Source organism: Petaurus breviceps, unplaced genomic scaffold (genome assembly GCF_028583685.1).
Source record: "Petaurus breviceps papuanus isolate PSGF00001 unplaced genomic scaffold, PetGlider_PUasm1.0 688, whole genome shotgun sequence".
Classification (NCBI taxonomy): domain Eukaryota; kingdom Metazoa; phylum Chordata; class Mammalia; order Diprotodontia; family Petauridae; genus Petaurus; species Petaurus breviceps.
In genome coordinates this window covers 23,217,901-23,242,891 of record NW_027186457.1, presented here as the reverse complement: position 1 = coordinate 23,242,891, position 24,991 = coordinate 23,217,901, and the positions used below count along the sequence as shown (strand labels likewise).

Here is a 24,991-nt window from a genome sequence, read left to right as displayed (position 1 = left end):
AGAGATGAACTAGCCCAATCTCCTTATTTTTAGAGAAGAAGGCAAGTGAGGGTCCATGGAAGATAGCAGTAGAATGTGCAATAAAAGCAAGCATCCCAAATCCCCGTCCTGTGCTTTCTCCAGTACCCCACCCTTTCTGCTTCCATGGTCACCAAGAAACCTTTTGATGATTACGTTGTTTCCTCTCATAACTTGATACCAGGAAAAGAGTGCTAAAAATATACATCCCTTCATCATAAATTCATAATTTAACATTTTAGCCTAAAAATTAGAATCCTGACTGTTTGATTAGTCTGATTCAGTTCGTTAGAGCCAGATCATCTGGGCTGGCAAAATTATGTTTCTAAACCTGCTAAGTTTTAGATAACATTCGTGAACCTAAGATGATCCCAGCAAAGTGGGGAAAAAATAAAATGCCTCTATCTACATATGTCATCTTCTTACAAATACATACATCAGACTTTCCTTCCATTTATGGGGAGACATGATGAGATATGTTATTTGATTACTGAAATTATATGCAGTTAATATGATGAACCCATTGATTACCAATTTGATTAATCATTTTGATTACTGAGGTTATCTGTCGATGGAATTAAGTTTGAAATCAATCTATATTTAGGTGTCTGGTGTGTTATGGTTTGGGGTTGTGAACTAGGCAGATCCATTAGCAGAGTATTTTAATTTTATTCATTCAAATGACAAAGAACTAATCGATTTTTTTATTTTCTTGTTTTTCTAACAATAACTATCTTTCAACATAATAAAAATCATAATAGCTACCTTTAATATGTGCTTTAATGTTTGCAAATTGCTTTACAAATATTATTCCATTTGATCCTTATAACCACCCTGGGAGGTAAGTGCTATTATCATCTTCATTTTACGGATGAAGAAACTAAGACTGATTATTAAGAGATTAAATGATTTGCTCAGAGTCACACAGCAGGAAGTGCTTGAGGCTGGATTTGATCTCAGGTCTTCATGACTCCAGTTTCTATACTCTATCTGTTGCTGTTTAGTTGTTTTCAGTCATATCCAACTCTTGGTGACCCCACTTGGGGTTTCCTTGGCAAAGTTACTGGAGTGGTTTGCCATTTCCTTCTCCAACTCATTTTAGAGATGAGAAAACTGAAGCAAATAGGGTTAAGTGATTTGTCCAAGGTCACACAGATATTAAGTATATTAGGCTGGATTTGAACTCAGATCTTCCTCTCTCCACCTTGCCACCCCTGTATATCCCATTTGCCTGTAATTGGTTTTCTTTGTAATTTTATTTATTTCAAGCATTTAAAAACACTGATCTGAGAAGGGGTTCATAAACTTCCCCAGAATGCTGAAAAGTTATGAATCTCTGCTTTAGATAAAGATAACGAGGGAAGGGGAGTGACTGTGCTTGATGATGATCTTTAAAATGCAAGGTTTAAAAGGAGAAACAGGAAATTGAAGACTGTGAAATACATGTTTGGCTGACTCAGTATCATAGATCTATGTTACCTGATTAACTTGGTTTTGCAGGGATGTTAGGAGTCCTTCCCGTTGCTCATCCTGTCCCTTAAGGCAGGTAAGTACCAATGAGAGGAAGGGTTGCTGACTTAAGAGAGACATACTATAAAGGAAGCAAAAGCAGCAGATTCAATTAGGAGAATGGATTAGCACTTCCTGTCTCAATATAATTTCTTCCTTCTGGTTATTTGCCTTTATTTGCTTTACTCTTAAAAAGAAAAGAGAAGGAACACAGATGGAATTTATATAAATCACATCTTTGGTAATAAGATTTTAGAAGCAGTTTAGTATGTCCCAAGACAGCAGAGTGTGAAAGACTCATTGGATTCCTAATGGGGAGAAGGGCAAGGTAAATGGGAAATTAGCATGTCACTTCAATAATCAGAACTGAAAAATCCACATTCAAACATTACTGACAAAGCCATGCCCCTTCAGATGAAAACTGAGAGAATACTGTATTTTAGGCATAGACAGGACCTTGAGATCATTAATCCAACAGTAACAAACATTTAAATCTAGGCTTCTAGTCTATTTTGCAAAACTACAAAACTAACCAGTGTCTCTTCACAATGATCACTGAATATGATTACATACTCTTCGGAAGGCCTGCAAAATACATTACTAGTTCATTCTTCTCATTTCATTGCTAAAATAAGACCAAAGCTCAAATATCTGTGCCATGTTTCATTTTGACCAAAGGATGGTTCACACAGAGATCAAAGGATCATGATTTAGGGCTAGGAAGGACCTTAGGAGCGGGAACCTAATGCAACCATCTCATTTTACAGATGAGGAAACTGATGCAAAGGGATAAATAATTGGTCCAACATCACATATAGAAAATGGTAGCATTGGGAACTGAACCCAGGCCCACCACTTCCAAATATGCTAGCCTTCTAAACTGTATAATGTAAAGCTTGGATTCCTTAGACACAGATCTAGGTCTCCACTATGGATCAGTCACTGAACTTCTCTGGGCTGCAATTTCTTCATCTATAAATTTATCATAGTAATCTGCACACTACCTACCTCAGGTTGTTGTGAGAGAACTCCCTGTACATAGAAAAAGCACATTCAAAACTCAAATTTGCACAGTAGTATAAAATAATTTTAGATATTACACACCACTGCAGGAATTCCATAACTGCTGCATTGAATAGCAAACCAAAGTACATTCAATTACACCTCAGTTACAAACTAAAGAACATTTCTAGAGAGTCCACTTATACACATGTTTAGGTTGGGGTTGGGAGTAGAGTTAAACTGATGAGGGGAAAAATATGAACTGTCCCTTTTTCAGGCAAAATAATGTGAAAAAACACTATAGAGAATGTTAGTACAGTAAGGGCAGGGAGTAGTCATGAAATTTCTTCCAATTGTAAAATTAGCATCTGGATTTTTTTCAGTGGTAATAATAAGAAGCCACATTTATATAGCACTTTCAGGTTTTCCAATTATTTTATTGACCTCAGCTCTTTGAAGTCAATATAGGTCTTATTTTCCCTATTTTATAGAAAAGTCACTTGCCCATGGATACACAATAAATACAGCTGTACTTAAATGCTATAATGTGTAGAGTGCTTGACTTAGAGACAAGGAGATCTGTGTTCAAACCCTGCTGTGTGACAAAGGGCAAGTCATTGCACCTCAGTTTCCTCATGAGAATAATGAGAGGAGTTCAAAGGTTTTTTCCAGCTCCCAAATGTATGACCCTATGGTCTTCTGTCTGCTTTTGGGTACTGAATGGAATTTTCTCTTGCCTTTAGAATTTTCATCTCTCAGTCATAGCATCATTTTGCAAATCTAATGGCTTTAAATCATCTTGTTTTGAAGAAAAAGAGGAACTGAGAACAATATTGGGAAGTATAAGGTTTAAGGAGGCAATTTGAGTCATTGTGTAGTTCAATTATGATTCAACAGTTGCTAGAATTCCCTATGATCCACCGGGCTTTAGAAGCTCAGAATTTTCCATTGTTTTCTATGCCTGCCCCTTACATTGGGATCTTTGACTTGGAAGAGCTGGGTCAACAGAGAAATATTCCAGTAAACCTTTTCCTTTCAGTCACTGTCTGTTGGAGGCCAGGCTACTTGCTGTCTGTCTGTCAAGGATTCAGAATTCTGATGTAAAGAGGCATTCTACCAGTCTTACCTTTTTTGCTTTTGTCTGTCTCTTTCCTTCTTTGAGGACGATCCCAAGTGCTGTCCTTTCTCCAGCTCTTCCCCAGCAGCTTTTAGCACCCTACCCTGAACGGAAGTGGGCAGCTTTGCAATGAGGGGTGCCACCAGCCACACACCCCTGCGTTCAGAAGAACTAAAAACCACAAGAAAATTGTAAATCACCACATTCCAAAGGTCACCTTCCTTTCCTCTGCTACAGTCAAAATGGAAACACAAAGCTAGAGCCCCAGTGAAGCTGCCCAAGTCACATCACAATATTAACAAAAGGACTTCCTGTATGTCTTTTGTATATTCTGGGTGGTCCCTTTCACCTGGTGGGCGTTCAATGTTTGTTGCATTAAATTGAATCTTGCCAAGCAAACATCCAAGTTCAACCCATCCACTCTGATGGAAAAGAAATGTCAGATATGACAATCACTAGCTGATAGAACACACAAAATGTTTTAGAATATATGAGGGGAAAAATGACTTCTGATTAAAAAAAGATCTGGTATTGGTTTTGTTTTATCCCACACCCCCATGATTTTTTTTCAGAAGCTGAGATTTTGAAATTCTCTTTCTTCAGCAGAGTAAACTCTCTGTCCAACAGTGGGCTAATTCAATCAATCTGTCAGCTTTAAAAAGAGTTCACATGCATATCTATTTAAGTACTTGGATTTCATCAGATTAGGAAACTCCTCTCCTAGATACCCCCTCCTTTAAAGCAGATTTTAGTCTACCTAGGTCAGGGGTGAGGAACCTGTGGCCTCGAGGCTACATGTGGCCCGTTAGGTCCTCAAGTGTGGCCCTTTGACTGAATCCAAACTGGACTGATTGGCCCTGAATTGACTGACCCTTTGACTGAATCTAAAAAGGGCTGCACTTGAGGACCTAGAGGACTACATGTGGCCTTGAGGTTGCAGGTTCCCCAACCCTAAAATGGTTGCTCATTAAGATTAGGTGATTTCCCACAGGGTCAAAAAGCTGGTAAGTGTCTGATGTGAACTCAGGTCCTTTGGTCTCCATTGCCATCATCCCTTCTATTATGCCTTCATTTTATATATAGGCTTTTAGGAGGGGAGAAGATAGGGCAATGAGGTTAAGTGACTTGCCCAATGTCACATGGCTAGTTTTTGTGTTAAGTGTCTGAGGCCGGATTTGAACTTGGGTCCTCCTGACTCCAGGGCAGGTACTCTATTCACTGCACCACCTAGCCACCCCCATTTTGTATAATCTAGATAATGAATTTTCAAAGAATTAAAATAGAATAAATTCAATATCTTGCAAAACTACAAAATGTTTTTTTTTTCCTTGAGTGATTCAGTCATTCAAAATCTTATAATGCCATGTGGGATTAGATATGCATGTAACATTTTAAAAACGACAAGCTATGAGAATAACATTAATACTTAGTATTCAGTCAAGGGCTTAGCTAATATTGGTTTTTAAGCTGTGGTTCTAAGGCACCAGGATTCCCATATTTCAAGTTCATATTTAAATCTCTAACGCATTACCTAAGAGTTCCCCTACCAACCCTTTGTTAGGTAAATGTAATTAGCCACTTTATTTCCCAAGTCACTGATTCTTCTTCCTGTCCCTCTTGCTGGGGACAAGGCGGTTCTTTCGGGAGTTACAGCTGATTTTGACTACAACAATCAGATTTGTTACACATCATTGAAAAAAAAGCCATGGAAAAATACCTTAGGAATGTCTTTTTACCATTCTGCCTTGTATTACTTGTGTCGCCATTTCCAATAGCGTTTGGGTTGAAGAGGCCTATACCAGAGTTAGAAGAGTTATTGTTTAAATCAGCGGATTGCTGAAACACTTCTATTGTCGTCTTTGCAATATCATCCAACAAGCAGTTCATTTCAGCCACAGACCCAGAACCCTACAGTGAAACATAAGCAAGCTAGCACACTCACGGAAGGTTTAACTGAATCCAAGCCCAAACCCGAACCCGGTGGACTTGACGGGAAATCATAGAATGAAAATCAAGGTCGGAAAAACAAAGCAATACTCACAGGCTCCTTCATGCATTGTTTGATCATTAACTGGAGTTCCAGCCAGGACTGTCTGAGAGTCCATTGGTCTAGATCCTGGGTAAAATTTATGGAATTAATATACATAATAAATACTTCACAAAATAATACTACTGTTGCTTATTTATTTTTTAAAACAGGTGACAAGATAGGATCATTTTGTTTTACAAATAAGGAAACTGAGGCTTGAGTGATCTATCACACAGAAAGAGGCAGAAGCAGGTTTTGAACCCTGATCCTATCACTCCAAAGCCCTGCTAAGTAATCATTTAGATCAAAGTATTTCTTTTCTATATATAAAATACCTTTTAAAAGGTATTAAAATTATTATTATTTAAAAGCTTAAAATGTTCCAGAACCTGTCCTGTCTTTAATTTACTAAATGACATTGTTTAACAACTTATCTGTTCTAAGTCAAGTCACGTCTCATCTAGTGAAATTCTGATAACTATTAATCAGAGAATATAAAAACCAAGTCTATCCTTTTTTTGGAGGGGGGAGGGAGGGCAATTGGGTTTAAGTGACTTGCCCAAGGTCACACAGCTAGTTTTTGTGTTAAGTGTCTGAGGCAGGATTTGAACTCTTCAGTTCCTCCTGACTCCAGGGTCTGAGCCACCTAGCCTCCCCCAAGTCTATCCTTTTTAAGCAGAGGTCTGTAATAGCTTTAGGGAAATAAGATTTCAGTCCCTACTGTGAATTCTTTATTTCTGACTAATGGTAGCTCCATTATCTCCAAATGGTAAAGAGAAAGGAATAATTGAAAAGTGCTTTTGTTTCTGGTTTTGGAACAGCTTAGGTAGCTTGATAGCAAACATTTTACCTTAGGAATTAATCCTATGCTAAAGTGATTATTAAAATCAGTCAACAAACACAGATTAAGAGACTGACTATGTGCTAGGCACTCAAAGAAAACCAAAGCACAGTCCCTACCCTCAAGAAACCCACATTCTAGTGAAGGGGATTATTAGTTTGTTTTGTTTATGCACCAAATAACAGGTGTAAGGAGGTGGGATGGCAAGATGGTACTGGGAGGCCAGTCTCAGATTAAATCATTTCTTCAGGTCACCTCAAGGACTATTTGGAGTTGTCTATGCTGGGAATTCAGGAATAAAGGAAATAAATCCCCTCCTCCCCCGACTCCTGATTCCCTCTTTCTATGTTACTTAGGTAAAAATTCTAGCACTATCATAAGAAAAAAAACAACCTAAAACATAGTTCAGTCTACTTACTGATGAGCAAGAGTCTATGATTATCAACATGGATTTTAGTTAATACCTTAAGAATAATTATAATAATCCCACATATTTGCGTAGAACTTGGTTTCCAAAGTGTTTACACTTATGTTCTCATCTGATCCTCCCAAATTTACTTTGAGTTGAGTTGGGCAGAAATAATTTGCATTTTGCTGAAAATGAAATATATCAGCAAGGAGACTCACCCAAGGTCACAGAGACATGCCTTGATCACAGTCTTGGAGCTAGAGGGAAACTTAATTTGAGGATGAGAAAAGTGAGGCCCAGAGAGCTAAATGAGGCCAAAGTTAGATGGAAAGGAAGTGGCAAGGCCAGGTAGGACTCCTGACTCCAAGATCAGCATTCTCTGCAATTCCCCTTTTGTCTTCATTGCTATCAATGTTGAAAAGATTGTGATCACATAAACGATATGAAATGCGAGGACAAATCAATGTCATCTTGCTTCAAGGGAAATACAATGATACTAATCAACTAACAAGCATTTATTAAGCATTTAATTATGTACTAGGTGTTGTGCCAGAAGAGAGGAATACAAAGAAAGGCCAAAACTGTCCCTTCTCTTAATTCAGCTTAAATTCTAATGGGAGGAACATACATAAAAGATACATACAAAGTGGACAGAAGGTAACCTTAGTAGAGAGGGAAGTCTCTAGAAGCTGGAGGAACTGAGAAAAACCAGCTGTCCAAAGTGGAGCTTGAGTGGGGTCTTGAAGAAAATCAGGGATTCTAAGAGGCAGGGGTGAGGAAGGAAAGAATGTCAGGCATGAGTAACAGCCAGAGCAAAGGTGAGGAGGTGGGAAATGGCGGGTGTTGTACATGAGGAAAGGTAAATAGGGCTGTATAGTTGGACTGCAGGGTAGGGGAAAGGAGGAAAGTTTAAGAAAACTTGAAAGGTAGAAATGAATCAGGATATGAAGGGCTTTATAAAGTTTTTTAAATGTAAAAATGACACAGCATTTTGAAATAATAATGATTATAAAGCACTTTAACACAGAGACTGGCACAGATTTGGTGCCATATAGTTATTAGTTATTAATGTCATCATTGCTGTTGTTAGGATGGAATGAGATAATATTTGTAAAGTGGTTGGAATATAGTAGGGGCTTAGTTTCTTATTAATAAAAAGAAACTAATAAAAAGATATTAATAAAATCTTTCAGATAATTTCTAATAGAGTATAAAAATACACTTAAATATCTATGAGCAATTTTCTAAATCATCACTGATGTACATAGTAGGTGCTTAATGAGTCTTTGTTGTAGTTGAAATGATGCTAATAAGACGTTCATAGGAAAGTGTGAACCCAGAAAACTTGTCAAGGCTGTAAGTCAGCACTGTTCTGGAGAGGCATTTAACTTTCCTTCAAACTTCAAAAAAGCCAGGTGCCTTTTCTAATAAGAACTGGCTAATCTGTAGAAAAGTGAATGAAATATTACAGTGTTGGCAGTCTTGTATTTCAGAATGGTGTTAGGCATTCAAACACATGCAGTCAACAAATGACCAAGTATTTGTTTTCACTCTTCAGATTTCCCTGATGTTTTCTATGATGAGGATGAATAAATTCCTTCACGCAGGGTCATTTCCTGGGAGCCTGCCTTACACACGATAAAGATATATAGACACACACCACAGTTCCTACCCTCAACTAGTGTTCATTTTGATAGAGGTGATGGAGTTGTATGTAAATTTTTAAAAAGACAACATAGAATTCCTGAATGCCATAAAAGAAATGCAGGTGTTCGTGTGTGTGTGTGTGTGTGTGTGTCTGTGTCTGTCTGTGTATGTGTGTGTCTGTGTGTTCTAGAGGAGACTAGAGGAGAAGATGATTTAATTCTTCTGGGCTTTACTTTTCTCATCTGTAAAACGAGGAAGTAGGTCTAAAACAGTTCTAAGCCCTAAAAGCCTGTGAGCCTAATTTAGAAGGAATTCAGTGAAGGCCTCATGGAGAAGAAAGCATTGGGGCTGGCTGGTCTTTGAAGGATGGATAGGAATTTCAAAAAGTAGAGATGGTGGGAGACTGATAGCAAAGCATGAAGAAGACAAAGTATAGTGTGTTTGGCAAATGGTGAAAAGCTGAATTTGAGCCTGGATCTAGCAAAGTATCTGAAAGTCCCTTATGGTTTCTATCCCTCATATGAAGGAGAAATATGGACTTAATTATTCCGCATAGTGTGCTAAAGATGAACTGGTTACTGGCGTAATGATTGGGCCTCACATTGGGCTGTTTAAATGGACTGATGTCAATCTGGAGGAAATGTCCTGAGATCAGTTTCTTAACCTTCTCGGTGTCATGGATCCATGTAGCACTTTGGTGGGTCCTACGGGATGTTGCTCAGAATTATGTTTTTAAATGCATGCAATGAAATACATGGGATTACAAAGGAAATTAATTATCATGAAATACAGCTACTAAAGTATTTTCAAAGAGTAAATCCAGAGATTCCAGGTTGAGAACCACTGATCTAACAGACTGCTGTAGGGTTCTCAGTGCTGCTTATTACTGCCCTAGAGAGTTTCCAATTAAGAAGTATATTGTATACTTAGAAAATCTTTTAGGTGGCATAGAGCTGGGAAGGAAAGCTAACACATTAGATGATAGAATTATTGTCTAAAAAGTTCTTGACATAATGAACTAAGGGCACATCCAATGAGATGAAATTTAAGAGGAGCATTGTAAAGTCTTACATTTAGGCTCAAAAACACCAAATATATTATATTTGGTGAAGACACGTAAAAAATCATGCAAATGATATAAAAATGGGATATATAAAAAAGTGACTCAGTAAAAATAAAATAAAATACTGCATCCAATGAGGAATAATATACTGGACTTGGGAGATGACAGTCCTGTTCTACTGTGCTCTGTATCAGATTATTTTGAGGGCTACTTTTTAGGCAGATACATTGACCAAGTAAAGCAAGACCAAGAGAGGGTAAAGAAGACGGAAACTCTGCCGTAGGAGAAATGACTAAGGAAATTTGGGTGGGTGGGACTACGGAAATTAAGATGAAGTAGGTACCTGAGATTGTTGTCATTCAATATGTGAAGGGTTCTCATGTGGAAGACGAATTAAAATTATTTTGATTGATCCCATAGGACAGAAATGGAGCCAAATCACTGGAAGTTACAGGGCAGTAGATTTCTAAGAATGGCAGACCTCCCAAGGTAATGAATTTGTTATCACTGGAGATCTTCAAGGAGAGTGTGGGAGATTTCTAAGGAGGTTGTAGAGGAAGTCATGTACCTAGTCAGGTACAGGTAGGGCGAGATGATTTCTAAGGTCCCTTGCCAACACTGTCACTTAAGAACATCTGAGTCACAGAATTGGGGAATTCTATGCCAAGAGCAGAGGATACAACAGGAAGAGCAAAGGACTTGGAAGGCATGAGATATAGATTCAAATCCTGTCTCCAACAACTTGCTGGCTGTGTGACCATGGGCAAGCCTCCTCATCTGTTTAAAAAAAGGGGGGGAGGAGATAAATCCCTAGTTCATGGAGTTATTGGAGGAAAAACATTTTGGAAATCAAAGAGCACAGTAAAAATGAGACCTATCATCATCATCATCATCTTCATTTTTATTATTGCTACATCATGGGAAGCTGAAATCCCATGAGCCTATAGACAATGGAAGGTGCACTGGGCATGGTGAACATTCACAATTTTATTCTCTGGCTCTCTTAGCACCCGATAAAAGACTTCCTGATGCATATCCAGAAATAAACATGGGAGCTCTTTGAAGTTAAAAAGTTAACTTCATGCTGCTACAAACTATCTGATAAAATATAAGGCATTATCACTATGCCAGGAGAGTCACAGAGGGAGTTAGGTGGTTCTGTGGACCTGGTGTGAGGAAGACCTGAGTTCAAATGCAGCCTCAGACACCTCCTAGCTGGGACTCTGGGCAAGACCCTTAACCTCTGCTTGCCTGAGCTTCCTGCTCTAAAAAATGAAGATAATCACAGCACTTGTGTCCCAGGGTTGCCTTGAGGATAAAGTCAGATAACACTTGTAAAGGGCTTTTCAAACTTTTAAGAGTTATGTAAATGATAGTTATCATTACAATAATGATTACTTTATATTTACTTAGCTTGTGCAGTAAAACATAACCTCTGGGAGAGTGGAGATGATCTTTTTTGTCTTTGAGATAATATTTCTTGTGCCTGGCACACAGTAAATTCTTAACAAATGCTCGCAGACTCAAACTGAAAGAATCTCAAGGTTTCTGCCCAGCTGTTGAAGGCAGTGGGCCTGAGTGGGGGGTGGGGAGAAAGCATAGACCAGGATGAAAGCTAGAAGTTGTCAAAATATAAATAGATTCTTACAACATCTTCCAGCACCCTTGGAAAGTTAATGAGCTTGAAAGTATTTATGTTTGGAGTAAACAGAATATCTCTATCTTAAAATGGGATTTGGGGGATAAAGAGACTCTGGCTGATCTAAATCAAGACTGGGTTCACCATTTTGAAAAAAAGAAAAGAAAAGAAAGAAGAGGAGGGAACTTATGTGTGTCATTCTGAAACAAGGACAAATATGTCTAAAATAGTCCCACGTATCAATGGCGGATTTTGAACAAACGTCTATCACTTACCTGAAGGATGCGCTTAATGTGTTGTCTTTGGATATCATCACCATCAGTACATTCTTTAATGCCGTGAGGATAACAGATCAGCTGCAGCAATTTCTGCGCTTGCTTGTGTGAAAGGACGGGATCCAAGATAAGGTCCTTGTCTGTACACAATCTCTCAGGTTCCTTCAAACAATGTTCTCCAACCCATTCCTGGAAAGAATGTAACAGGAGGATTAAGAGGTCATTACTGACAAGCAGATAGTGAGGGCTTATTGGCTGGTAGGAAAACAGCCCAGTCTGGGAATTCAACTCACCAATGGAGTTGGACATATTCCACAGATTATAGACTTAGGGCCAAAGAATCCCCCAAGAACAGAGTCTAGTCTCCTCATTTAAAACTATCCTGAGGCACAGGATGGTTAAGTAACTGATCAAGAATATCATAATTAGGAATAAAAGGTGAGATTTGAACTCACATCCTCTTGATTCCATATCCTGATGGGTGTGTGTCCACTGCTTCTCCTGGCTATAAATCTTTCATATCAAATAGGTATGTGGGTACAGTTCTTTCAGAGCTAAGACTAAAGGTGGGTCTTTTTTCTCTTTAAATTCACTAACAGGTGGGAATAAGGGAAAAAAAATTAACCTAAAAAAGTGGCAATATTAAAAAAAATAAGATATTGATAATTACCTTGTATCTCTTCCCCTTCCAAAACAGGGGATTGAAAAACATCTTTAAGGTTCTACATGGGACCTTAATCTGTACATATTTCTTTCTTTTTTTTTTTTTTTTATAAAGCAATCGGGGTTAAGTAACTTGCTCAAGGTTACACGGCCAGGTATTTCTGGGTGGGTGCTGAGTGTCTGAGCCCGGATTCGATCCCAGGTCATCCCGACACTGGGGCCGGCGCTCTTACTCGCTGAGCCGCCTGGCCGCCCTGTACATATTTCTTTGCGCCTCCCCTATTAAGATTATAAGCTTCTCAAGGGCAGGGATAGTCTTTTGCCTTTATTTGTATCCCCATCCCTTAGCACAGTCATATGTTTGCTGATTGACTGATTCCTAGAATTATTCCCTAATTATATTTTTAATACTTGTAAGAATGCCAATTGTCTTATGGCTCTGGGCTGATGTGTGTGCCTTAGAGAGCCAGAGGTCATAGATGGCAGGAGTTAGATGTACCCACTGTTCGGAGGAACCATTGCTAGATTCAAGACATCAGGATAATGTCATCTAGGAAAAAGACTGGGAAGAAATGCACAACCACATTGGACAAGCATCAGAGTCACATGGGGCAGCTAGGTGGCACAGTGAATAAAGTACCAGCTCTGGAATCAGAAGGACCTGTGTTCAATTCTGGCCTCAGACACTTTACTAGCCGTGTGACATTGGGCAAGTCACTTAACCTCAATTGCCCTGTCCTCCCCCCTCAAAAAAAAGCATCAGAGTCACAAAGGGAACTTTCTTTCATAATGAACTGCTCTCTCTTGCAAGAGAGTCTGAGTATGCAACAGAATCTGGAAAAGTACCTGCTGGCAGATTGTTCGTAGGACGTAGCGAGCATATTCGCTCAAGCTGGCGGTTTCTATGGAAACCGTTTTCCCACATGGTTTCATGGACTGTGAGGCATTCCAAATATCATCATCATTCATATCGTCTAGTAAGCCCCTCATAGTGAAGTCCTCACTTTTTAAGGCGTTGGCATTACTGTTGCTACCAATTTCTGCATCTCCTATGGAGCAGAAACACAGAAAGAATCCAGTTAAACAGTGTCAAAACTTAAATTAAAAATGAATACTTCTCTCTTTAAGTAGTCAGCGATCACAAATCTCAGAGGATCCAAAAAGTTATGAAGCTATAGAAAAATACTCTAACAAAGAGTGTAGAGAACCTTGAGTGAATTTTGTAATAGAAATGGGAAATTTTCCTTGATATATATTAAAGATCCTTCCCCAGAATTTAAGAAAAAATACATTCCAGGTTTGCTAACAACAATCACATGCAAATTATAGCATGTCCACTTGTCCCCATTATTTTAAATGTGAATATATGTAGAATTTATTTGACTTATAAACAAGGAGAAAAATGGGTTACTCACCTTTCTAGATGTCCCTTTTCCTTTTCTTCCCTCTTAAAGTCATTTATTTTCTCTCCATGGAGCAAGAGAAAAGTTTTGACTGGTGGCACCTTTAGCCCACCTTACTATGAACTTCTTGACAAGAGAGATCTATTTCCCTGGGAATGGAAAAGGGGCAAGGCATACTAAGGAAGCCCTGGCAGGAAGGGCACTCATTGAATACCCAAGGCAATTCATTTACTTTTCTCTTGGCCAATCACTAGACAAATGAGAAGGGGTCAAAAGAAGCTGCTCAGAGTAATCTTACCATTTTCTTGGTGGAGAAGAATGCTTTTGGCCAGGACTGCCTAAATCCTGACACAAGCTCTGAAGAGCTTGAAACAGAAAACCTTTTTTTTTGGCCCTCACAAAATCGCATCAGCCATTCTTGCCAAGTAAGTCATTCCTTTGAATTGGGCCCTGCAGGGCTGTGGTTTTTCATTTTATTTATTTATTTTATTCACAGGGTAAGAGCTGCAAGATAATCTAATAGCATTAACTACTAGGCTAAGAGGAAGTTTTCAAAAATTACCCATTTTTGAGCAAAGGCAATCCCTGATTTGGATGAGAAAAGATACTTCAGTCACGTTTAGCCAGAGAGTGATGCCCCTGCTAGACGCCCCTGCAAATCAGTTTGACTTAAAAAGTATTTTAAGTCGATACTTTATTATTTGATTATTAAAGTCTAAAGGAGGGCTGTGGAATTTGGGAGGGTGCAGCAGTTTTATAGGAACTCCAACGTGCCCCCATAAAGCCTATGTCTTGTGTTCTCCAAATCAATCAAGTATTTATCAACCACCTACCACATGTAGGGCATGATGATGCTAGTTGGTAAGGGTACAAATGACCAATCAGAAAATAATCTATGCTCATTAAGAGCCTACAGTTTCCTAGAAGAGGGTACTATATTTAAACAATTAAGTGTCTCTCTCTCTTTTTCTTTCTCATTACTTGGGGGAGGGGAAAAGAGTACTACTACCTAAGGGAAGAAGGAAAGACTTCTCATCCTAGCACATGGTACCTGAGATAAGCTCTGAAAGAAGCTAGAGATTCTCAGAGACTAAAGTGAGAAGGATGTGCAGGCCAGTACCCAGCTGGACATACCCTAATGCCTATGGGAATTATATATAAACTAATGAATCAATGAATAATGCCAGACACTGTAACGGCTGATGTGGACATAAGGACAAAATACATGCATGTAGGTATATAGAAAATCGTTAGACGCCAATTAATGGCGGCTAGAGTGGGGGTCGGGTCTCATGTTGGAAGGTGACATTTGAAATGAGCTTTAAAAGAAACTAGAGAATTTCAGCCTATACAAAGGTATGGAAGGGGTTGATAGCATGTCAGGAGTAGTGAAAAAGTCATTTTTGTTGGACTGGGGCATACATGGAAGGAAATAATGAACACATGTCCTTGAAAGGTAAGGTTGGAGAAAGCTGGTGAAGGTCATTACATACAAACAGATGAATTTGTATTTGATCACAGAGAACCAGAGGATTTAGTGAACAGTGCTGTGGCATGATCAGATCCGTGTTTTAGGAATATTACTTTGGTAGTTAAAGAAATGTTGGAGAGAAGAGAGACTAGAGGCAGAAAGACAAATTAGAGGGGATATTATAGTAGTCCAGACCAGACATGACGGAGTCTGACCTAAGGTGAAGACTTTGCAAGAGAAGAGTGCAGACGTGAGAAATGCTTTTGATTTAGTAATGATAAAATCTAGTCTGTATTTGGATAGGTGGACTAAGGAGCCAAAGATGACAGAGTTTGGGAACATGAGTGACTAGAAGGATCACAGTACTTTCAAAAGAAATAGGAAAGTTTAGGAAGGGACAAAGTTTGAGAATAGCATTAATTTCTTTTTGAGTAGGTTAAGTTTGGTAGGCTTACAGGATGCAGCTGAAAAAATTCAAGGGCAGCTAGATGGTGCAGTGAATAGAGCACCAGCCCTGGAGTCAGGAGGACATCAGTTTCAAACACAGTCTCAGACACTTAACACTCACTAGCTGTGTGACCTTGGGCAAGTCACTTAACCCCCAACTGCACCTCCAAAATGGAAAAAAAAAAAAAGAAAATGTTCAAAAGGCAATTGGCAAGCAAGACTGGAACTGGATATATAAATCTGATAGTTATTTGTGTTGATAAGTGAACCCAAGAGAGCTTAGACATCACCCTCTTGGGTATATGCACTGTTAGGAAGTGGAACATGGAAGATGATGGTCTAGCAAAGAAGAAGGGGAAGGAGTGGTCAAAGAGGTTGGAGGAGAATCAAAAGAAAGCAAATAAACCCCCCCAAAAAAAGCAAATAAATAAATATAACACCAGAAAATAAAATAATAAATAAATAAAATTAAATGAAAAATTTTAAAGCAAATAAATATAATAATAGAAAATGAAATAATAAAAAAATTATAAAAATAAAACCAAACTAAGAGAGAAATATCCAGAGAGAGCAGACATCCAAAAACATCAACTACAGCTGGGAAGTAAAAAAAAGATGAAGATTGAGAAAGTCATTAAATTTGTGATTAAGAGACTATTGGTAACTCTGGAGAGTGATGAGGTTAGAAGTCAGATTGCAAGGGTTGGGAAGTAAGAGGAGATGAAAGGGAGGCAAAGAGAGGAGACCAATTTTTTTCTAGGAATATGAATATGAAAGGGAGGAGAGATATAGGATGATAGGGATTGTGAGGTCAAATGAGGGTTTTCCATGACCAAAAGGTCTAAGAGGCTGAGCAACCATTCCAGAACTACAGATCTAGATCAAAGGGAACTACATACAGCTGTTAAGAAGTTTATGGGAGCCAAGGAAAAAGGAGAAGAAAATTATAAGGGGGAAATGTAGTTTAAGTTGATATTACACTATCTCCCAGTCCAAGGGAGATCTACAAGAATGGGGGTTAATCGATGTTTTCTCAGTGATCTTGAGGCCTATGTGAACATGTCAAGGCTGGCTAGCTTGGCAAAGTTTCACTGGGACCTTTCTGAACTACTTTTAAACCAGGGGATTCTTGATTTCTGTAACTGACTTTGACCGTATAAAGTTCTCCTTGCAAAGCACCGAGGAACTACAGAGAGGTCCAAAGTATCAAGGATATCCCCAAAAGTTGAACTTAAGTTGGTCTCATTGTAATATGCATCAGAAATTTAGGTATCCCTGTGGGGAATATCCAAAATTTCTAAGGATTTTTATATATGTACACACACACACATATGTGTGTCTGTCTATAAATATATATTTTACATAAAATATATATACATATATTCCTATTTCTATGTAAAGCCTCAGGTTACTGGATATCTATGTATATATACACATATGCCATACAAATATAATACAAATGCATACATATACATTCATATTTCTACATAAAATCTCAGACTATTGAATACATATGTTTATATACATATGTACACACATATACATATATATTTAATTGTCTGAAGTTTTAGACAACAGTTTCTCAAGGGGCCAGACTAATTTCTTGAAAAGCATATAAAATTCATACATACAGATATTCAAGATTAATAATACTCAATTTGTTATATTGCTATTTTTGGTTCACAAGGAATGCTATGAGGTTTATGCATCACCATGACTTCTGGAAGTGGTGGTTAGCTTTGAAGGTTCAGGTAGAAAAATTAAAATTAAATTGACATTAAAAAAAGTTGCTGGTTAGAGGCAGGAAGAAATATAGAAGATATGAATAAGTATTAAAATCCATAGATAGGTTAGCATAAGTAAACTAGAATCTAAAATCATGCATAAAATTTAGGGAACTGGTTCACACTTTCTATGAAATTCTTTCACTTGGCACTGATAGGGTGGGTTTTGTCTTTTACTCCGAGCAAAATTAAATGTGTTTTCTTCATTGAAATTGAAGCTTTCTTAATGGGTATCTGGCATGATGTTTTCCTTCAGGATAGAGTTTTTCTTTTAATTTTCCTATTTATCTTCTAAATACTCAAGGAAGATCAGGTAAGTGAAGCTCTCCAGCTTTCTCTTCATCTTTTATAAAAAATAAATTTTTAGAGCTATCCTTTATTTTTTTTACCTTGACTAAATCTCTGTGTCCTTCCCCAAATGTACTCACAGAAAGCTAAGTAAAACCCTTCACGTTTTTCAGTATCTTTTGGTTATTTGTTGAGGAACAGCCCAAGAGATAACTTCTACAATTCTTGTAGTTTATACAAAGCAATTCTAGTTTTTTGGGTAATTCATTTTAAAAAATTATCTTTTCTTATTTTAATCATCAAACAATATCTATTAAATAGCATCTTATTCAAAGGATGCCCTCTGAAGCCAATGAAGGTAAAACTCAATAGGCAAATATTTGGGAAGTTTCTATTCAAAGTCTGCACCATGGTTGGCTAAAACACAAAGTCTTAGACTCTGTCAAAGCTTCTTAACCTGGACTCTATAAACTTAAATTTTTTTTTTGATAACTGTATTTCAACATTATTGGTTTCCTGTGTAATCCTACATATTTTATTTTATGCACTGGAACACATTATTCTGAGTAGGGCCCCTAGGCTTCATCAGATTGCCAAAGAACTCTGTAACACAACAACATTTCTTTAAGAAGCCCTGGTCAAGGCCAACTATCAGATAACTCAAATGCTGTTCTTGGGTAGACTGACATGAAGGAAAGAGAGCTTGCCCTACACCCCTCACTTATCTGGCACATCTGAAGTTAACAGTATAAAGCCATCTCTGGCCATTATACCTTAGACAGAAAACAGCAACATTAGCACTATTCTGACTCTCTCTAAGGGCACTGAGAAATATTATAGGCCTTTCTAATTTCTACTACCGTGACTTTACTCATGGAGAAACTGAAACCTAAGAGGTTAACTTGCCCAGGGCCACTCATTCAGACACAAAAGGAACACCATTACTGTAACCCATGATTCCTGTCTTCCAGCCCAGGGCTCTAATCTGGCTGAAATGTAAACCCTTGGTGCCAAGCAGTCTGTCAAAAGCAAATACTCGTGTCGAGATCACTGAGTGACTTCCCCCTACGATACACAAGCTATTTCTCTAGGGTGACTCTTTTGCCAACATTACAAACAGAGAAACAACAATTGTCTACAGATTCAGTTTACATCTCTGGATGCAATATCCTGAAATTAAAAATGCCACAGAAAAAGGTTAGGTTTCCATCGGGAGCCACTGTGGGCAATCACTTTGTCTTTGGACTGGTCAGGAAAACCAGCCGTGGGCAACCAGCCACCAGCATCCCACCACAGGCACATGGCTTCCATAAGATCACAAACAGCTTTCAGTCTTTCGTGCAGGCTGACAACAATCCTTCCGCAGTTTGGGAATTTAATCAAAAAGCATAGTTTTTGAATGATCTTACCAAGCATGAGAATTGCTTTTAAGACAGCAAAGACGGCTCCCACTTCGATGCTGTTGTGAGCAGCGGCTAAAAGATGACGGTCACAAGAAGAACGAATTCCAGGGAAAGGCTTCCCTAGGAGAGGACAGTGAACCATGGACAGCATCAATAATGTTATCTCCATACAATTAACAGTATGCTGTTAACACTATACAGTATGCAAGTAATGTCAACTGAGGGACTGGAGAATCTAGATGATGTTAGCAAACCATCAGTTATGGTTATGGGTCTCTTGATGAGATTATCAGGAAACATTACCATTACTTCAAACTTAGTCTTGCAGCGTTGGTCACTAATTTGCTTCTTAATTGTAGAATTGTATAAGTGGGTCCTAGTCCCATCAACTACAACAAATACTTCCTAAGCTGCCAAACTTGGAGGTCCTGAATACACCACAGCTTATAAATGAATAGTTATGCAAACTTAAAAATTCACCAGGAAGAGAATTCCAACCCATTCCCCTGATAACCCTGAAGAAGTCTCATTCAGGTGATTTTTCCCTTACCAGAAAGAAAAATAGGGGCAGCTAGATGGTACAATGAATAAAGCACTGGTCCTGGAGTCAGGAGGACCTGAGTTCAAATCCGACCTCAGACACTTAACACTTACTAGCTGTGTGACCTTGGGCAAGTCACTTAACCCCAATTGCCCTGCCTTCCCCCTCCAAAAAGAAAAAAAAAATGAAGAAAAGTTATGTTGAATCTTATTCCATGACCAAAAAAATACCCTACTGTATGGTAGCATACCACCCACCAACAGTGCTTTGCCAGGAGTCAAGGTATTTTTATTGTTCATTAATTCCTCACTTGTATTTCTCAATACACCCTGGTTATTACGTTAATGAAAGATGTTCCCAACGTCTATATCAGTTATCTCATTGCCCCTGGAGGAAGGCCATGAAAATACCGGAAGGAAAGAGTAGGTTGTCTACTGGGTGCTTTGGGGAGTTTGATACCAGAGTTCAATAGGTGATTTTCAGCTGCCGACTTACCTGTCGCTTGAGGTAACAAACAGACTTGCGGCGTTCGGAAGAGATGAAGAAGCAGCCGGCACGTCATTCTAGCTCCAGGCTCAGCATCTGGATCTCCGCAAGCTAAAGAGGGGGAAAAGACTTTAGTACCTACCAAGGTCCTAGCATACATTTAAAAAAAATTTAGATCCTTGTTTAAATGGCCCTAGGAACACATTCATCTAAAACAGGGGCTCTTAATTTTTTGTGTGGCATGGATTCTTGGCAGTCTGGGGAAGCCTAAGGACACTTCCTCAGAGTAAAATTCACCTAAATTCACAACATAAAATGCATGGGATTATAAAGGAAACCAGTCATATGGAAAGGCAGTTATAAGAATATAAAGTTCATGGCTCCCAGATTTTGAACCCCTGACAGAAAAATTTTTAAATACCTGATACACCTCAAAGTATTGATTTGATAATTGTTTGCTTGTTTGTTTTAATTCTGAAAAGAGTTACCTAAGAGTCGTTAGCTTTAAGAAGCCAGTTCTATTAATACCCAGTGAGTATTAATGATGAGTATGTTATTAGACTTTTCTTAGCTGAGGTGAAGGCCAGGTGACTAGGTTTTGTCCCAGGCTGCAAACATGGTACAAAGGAGAGGGATGGTGTCTCCTCAGTGTCGACGATGTATAGCATCATAGTCCTTTCTCCAGGCTCAGGAGACCATCTTCAGGGTCCCATCACTATGGCACCCTTTTCATGAGAGATCTCTCCACCAATTTTCAGGTTTTGAACAGTGTAAACCACTGTCCAAGGTCACAGGCTGCCCACTCTGGGGATGGGGTAGATTGCCCACCGTACCATCCGCCGCTTTTGCAAACAAATTTGCCCTGGAGACAAACATTTCTAGCACATCTTGAAGAGGATCTATGGTTTACAAAACCCCAAAAGTTTAAAACCAGTCTTCGAATCCTGACGCCATACTCTACCCTTCAGCAAACATACCACAGATTTAAAAGGTTTTCCCATCATGATTTTCCTACCTGCCGCTAGCAGCGAAGGAAGTGCTACGTGCTGGACAACATCCTCCAGGGAAAAACATTGCCGGGCTATCAGAATCGCAATGAAGGTGGCCAGTGAATCATGGAATGAGAGGTCACTGACCTTCAAGGAAACAAAGCAAAACAGGAGAGAACATTGGCATGGTTTCCTACCTGTTTGATCACATGTAAGATTATTATCAAAGAGATACTGGCTAATTGGCATTATCCTGTTACAATCATCACACTAAACCACAAATCTGACATTATATTTTACATGATTATTACATGCTGTTCTTGTACCTCTCTCAAGAGTTTCTTTTTTTTTTTTTTTGCTTTTTGCTTTTTGGAGGGGGAAGGCAGGGCAATTGGGGTTAAGTGACTTGCCCAAGGTCATATACAGCTAGTAAGTGTTTAGTGTCTGAGGCCAGATTTGAACTCAGGTCCTCCTGACTCCAAGGCTGGTGCCCTATTCACTGTGCCACCTAGCTGCCCAGCTCCCCCTCCCCTCCCCAAGAACTCTTAATGGAATTTAGAAAGGGGAGAGATGTTTTGACCAATTTTTTGTCAATTAAAAATTAAATTTATCAATTAAAAATTCTGACCAATTTTTATGTCACACCTAAGAAGATGATACTAGTTAATCAATATGACACTGTCACAATTCAATCTGTTTCAAAGTGGATTTATTAAGCAGTTTCCAAATGTCAGGCAAATGAATTTCAGGTTGTTGCTACAAAGACAAATATACAAAGAAACAAAGGGGGAATCTCCAGGGAGTCTTTCACAAGATTTAATACTATAGGATACTTAACCAAGAAAAAAAAGAATCTGACAGATCCGTAAAATTAAAGAATAATATTTTATCATGAATATAGACATAAAACAAAGGTTACCGACCACCAGGTACCTCAAAAGAGACATAAAACAGCCAGATAAGCCTGTGAAATTCTGAAGGGAAAGGAAGGCTTTTCATATAAGTGCAGGGAAAGAAAAATGTAGGCTCTTCTTCCTTGAATGGTGAACAATTACAGGAGGTTTGGTTACAGTTTATAAAAATATCATGGAGCCCCAGATAAGAGTGAATATATAGTTGTTTGACAAATTGTCAACAAGTAGAAATAAGGAGAAAGGTCCAGTCCTTGAAGACGTGCAAATAAGCTACACAAAAACAAATAACCCAGTACTAGATAGCACAGGCAGAAAACATAAAAGAATCCAAAAGAAAAAAGTCACAGTGAATAGAGCCCCGACCCTGGAGTCAGGAGGACCTGAGTTCAGATACAGCTTCAGACACTTACCACTTACTAACTGTGTGACCTTGGGCAAGTCACTTAACCCCAATTGCCCTGCCTTCCCCCCTCCAAAAAGCAACCCCCCCCTCCCAAAAGAAAAAAGTCACACTGAGGCAATGCATTTCCTCAAGTGAGATTATAGGCATCAAGTGCTTTGCAAACCTTAAAGCCCTATAGTAATGCTTTGTTTTGGGAGATTAGGTCTCCCTCTTTTGCCGAAGCTGGACATATAAAAGCCACTTATGGATTCTACTCCTATGCTGATCAGGCTGGGAGGTGTGACCGGTTTTGTTTCTGACCTGAGCTGGTTTAATCTTCCTTAGGCAGCCTCGTGGCCTGCCACTAGTGTTCACCATACTGACATCAGACTTAGTGAGGTCACTCCAGCTCAGCCTCCCCAGTAGATGAGACAAAGGTGTGAGCTCCAATATAGAAAGGTTAGCTACTGGGGCGAGTGTTAATTTGGATGCAGGATTAGTTTTAATGGAATATAGTCTCCCACATACAATTCCTTAATATTCATGTTTATTTGGTCTGAACCATTTTATTCACATCATTAAAGTGGTTTATACTTTTATGTTCTACCTTTTTAGTAACCTAGGGTTACCCAGGAAATAGGTGTAGGTCTAAAAAAATCATCAGTCTTTCTTCATTTCTTTTTGGCACCTTCACTATCTCTACTCATACATGCAGAAATGGGAGGGAGGGGGGAAGACACTGATAGAGGAGTTTCTATGCCTAAGTAATAGTAGACAACGGTACAACCAACCTCTCTTTATTCTAGTACTTTCCCAATTTTAATTATTTCCTTTTTATCCTGTATGGAGCTTGTCTGCACACATTTGTTTTTTTGTTGTCTCTCTCATTAGATTGTAAGCTCCATGTGGGCAGGGACTGCCTTTCACCTCTTTTTGTAACCTTAGTGCTTAGCACAGCATGGGCACATAGGAGGTATTTAATAAATATTTACTGATTTTAATGAATATAAATGGAAAGCCTGAACATCTGATAAAAATTCATCTTTCTCTCTGGAAAAAGATTAGTCCCTCACAGTTATACTTATTATTGCTGTTACTATTAATGACAACAATAGCCATCATTCAAGTTTATATAGTTTTATTTATATTTTATAGAAATATATTTTATATATATATATATTTTAAATATAGTTTATATATATTTTATTATATAAAGTTTGCAAAAGGCTTCACATGTTATTTATTTGATGCCTATGTCAACACTGTGAGGTAGGTGCTATTATTATAATCATTTTACAGATTACAACATGGAGGCACAGAGAAGATACCTTACTCACCCAGGGTCACACAGCTAGTAAATGAGGAAGGACTTTTTAACTCTAAATACCCTCTTCTATCCAACGTACCTGTGGTTGTTGTAATTTAGGACTTAACTGAGATAAATTTTTTTTTTTGCAGTAGTGCAGTTAAGAGCTGATTAGAAAAATAATCCAATGTTGCTAAAATTTTCGTTTTTTAGAGTGAAATAGAAAACTCACATCCACACTGCAAAGCAGATCATTAAAACCCCAAACGTGATTGGAAGAACAGCAGAGGGCCTTGAGAACGCCTAACCATTCTGAGCTAAGCACAGTACAGCAAGCTGTCAGCTCAGCACAAAGGTTGGCAATGTCATTGATTCTAGAAGAAAGAAAACAAAAGGTAGACAGTGCAGTTACACAAAGGGAAAGCATCGATTCATACATACAGTTAATGGGCTACTGAGTCTCATCGTGTGACAGGCTGAAAGATTAAACCTTGACTCCAGACACCATATTCCTTAGGGTTAAAAATGATACTTACCAACAAAGGGTAAAAAAATCTTATAAAAATGGATAAAGTCATGAAATTCAAATTGCTCACTCCATGATAAAAGATCCTTTTTCCTCAATCCGTAAAATACCCTCAGTAGCTACAATTAAATCACTATTACTGAGCTTCCCAGTTACCCAACATCAGATGACTTCAGTGGATTCCCTAGTACTTGCCAAATGCTGTAATCCAAATTAGAGCCAGAACAGAACAACTTAAATTCTTTCGACTGTCCAACAACGTTAAATTACAATCAGGAGGGCAGTATCCAATAACAGTACTAAGAATACTGAGGAAAGCCCAGGGCTTGGTGCAGAGTACAAGTTTAACAAATTCTTATTGACGTGACTGAAAAATTGTAGTCTAATATTAAAACACCTAGCTTAGTTTATAAATTCACATAGAGTTTTCAAGAGGCTATATAAAAGGAAATTAAGAAAAATCTTTATCAAGGTAATTCCTTAGTCCTAATGTGATCAAAACACAGCAAACACTCAAAATTTATGTCTGCTTCTACAATGATAATATTTTGCCTATATATTTGTAAACTGTATATTTGTTAGTCTGCTTCTACATTTATAAAATCTGTGCTTATCAATTTGTAAATTGTGTATTTGTTATGTCTGCTTCTACATTTAAAATTTATGCATATCAATTTGTAAATTGCATATGTGCTATACACATTTGTTTAGAACTACCAGTTACGCTATAGACTAGAGGATATTTCTTAATAATAGGATAGAATTAAGTAGAAGAAAAGAAATATGTGAAGGTCTAAATAATCAACAGACTTTCTTCGTTTCTTTTTAGCATCTTCACT

The 24,991-nt window shown here is 38.3% G+C and overlaps 2 protein-coding genes across 2 annotated transcripts in view; one reads left to right on the top strand and one right to left on the bottom strand.

Annotated features, from left to right (window-relative positions):
- Positions 1-24,991, bottom strand: part of MED12L (mediator complex subunit 12L) — a 393,990-nt gene that overhangs the window by 42,031 nt on the left and 326,968 nt on the right. Inside the window, exons 22-31 of the mRNA XM_069104779.1 lie at positions 23,859-24,000; positions 21,051-21,171; positions 20,045-20,146; positions 19,015-19,128; positions 13,059-13,261; positions 11,550-11,738; positions 5,688-5,762; positions 5,364-5,554; positions 3,656-3,817; positions 1,498-1,609 (exon numbers count right to left, since the gene is read on the bottom strand). Coding sequence (XP_068960880.1) covers positions 1,498-1,609; positions 3,656-3,817; positions 5,364-5,554; positions 5,688-5,762; positions 11,550-11,738; positions 13,059-13,261; positions 19,015-19,128; positions 20,045-20,146; positions 21,051-21,171; positions 23,859-24,000 — 1,411 coding nt within the window. The remainder of the gene's footprint in view (positions 1-1,497; positions 1,610-3,655; positions 3,818-5,363; positions 5,555-5,687; positions 5,763-11,549; positions 11,739-13,058; positions 13,262-19,014; positions 19,129-20,044; positions 20,147-21,050; positions 21,172-23,858; positions 24,001-24,991) is intronic.
- The window catches only part of P2RY12 (purinergic receptor P2Y12), a 65,296-nt gene that overhangs the window by 2,810 nt on the left and 37,495 nt on the right, over positions 1-24,991 (top strand). The gene's annotated exons all lie outside the window — the stretch shown is intronic.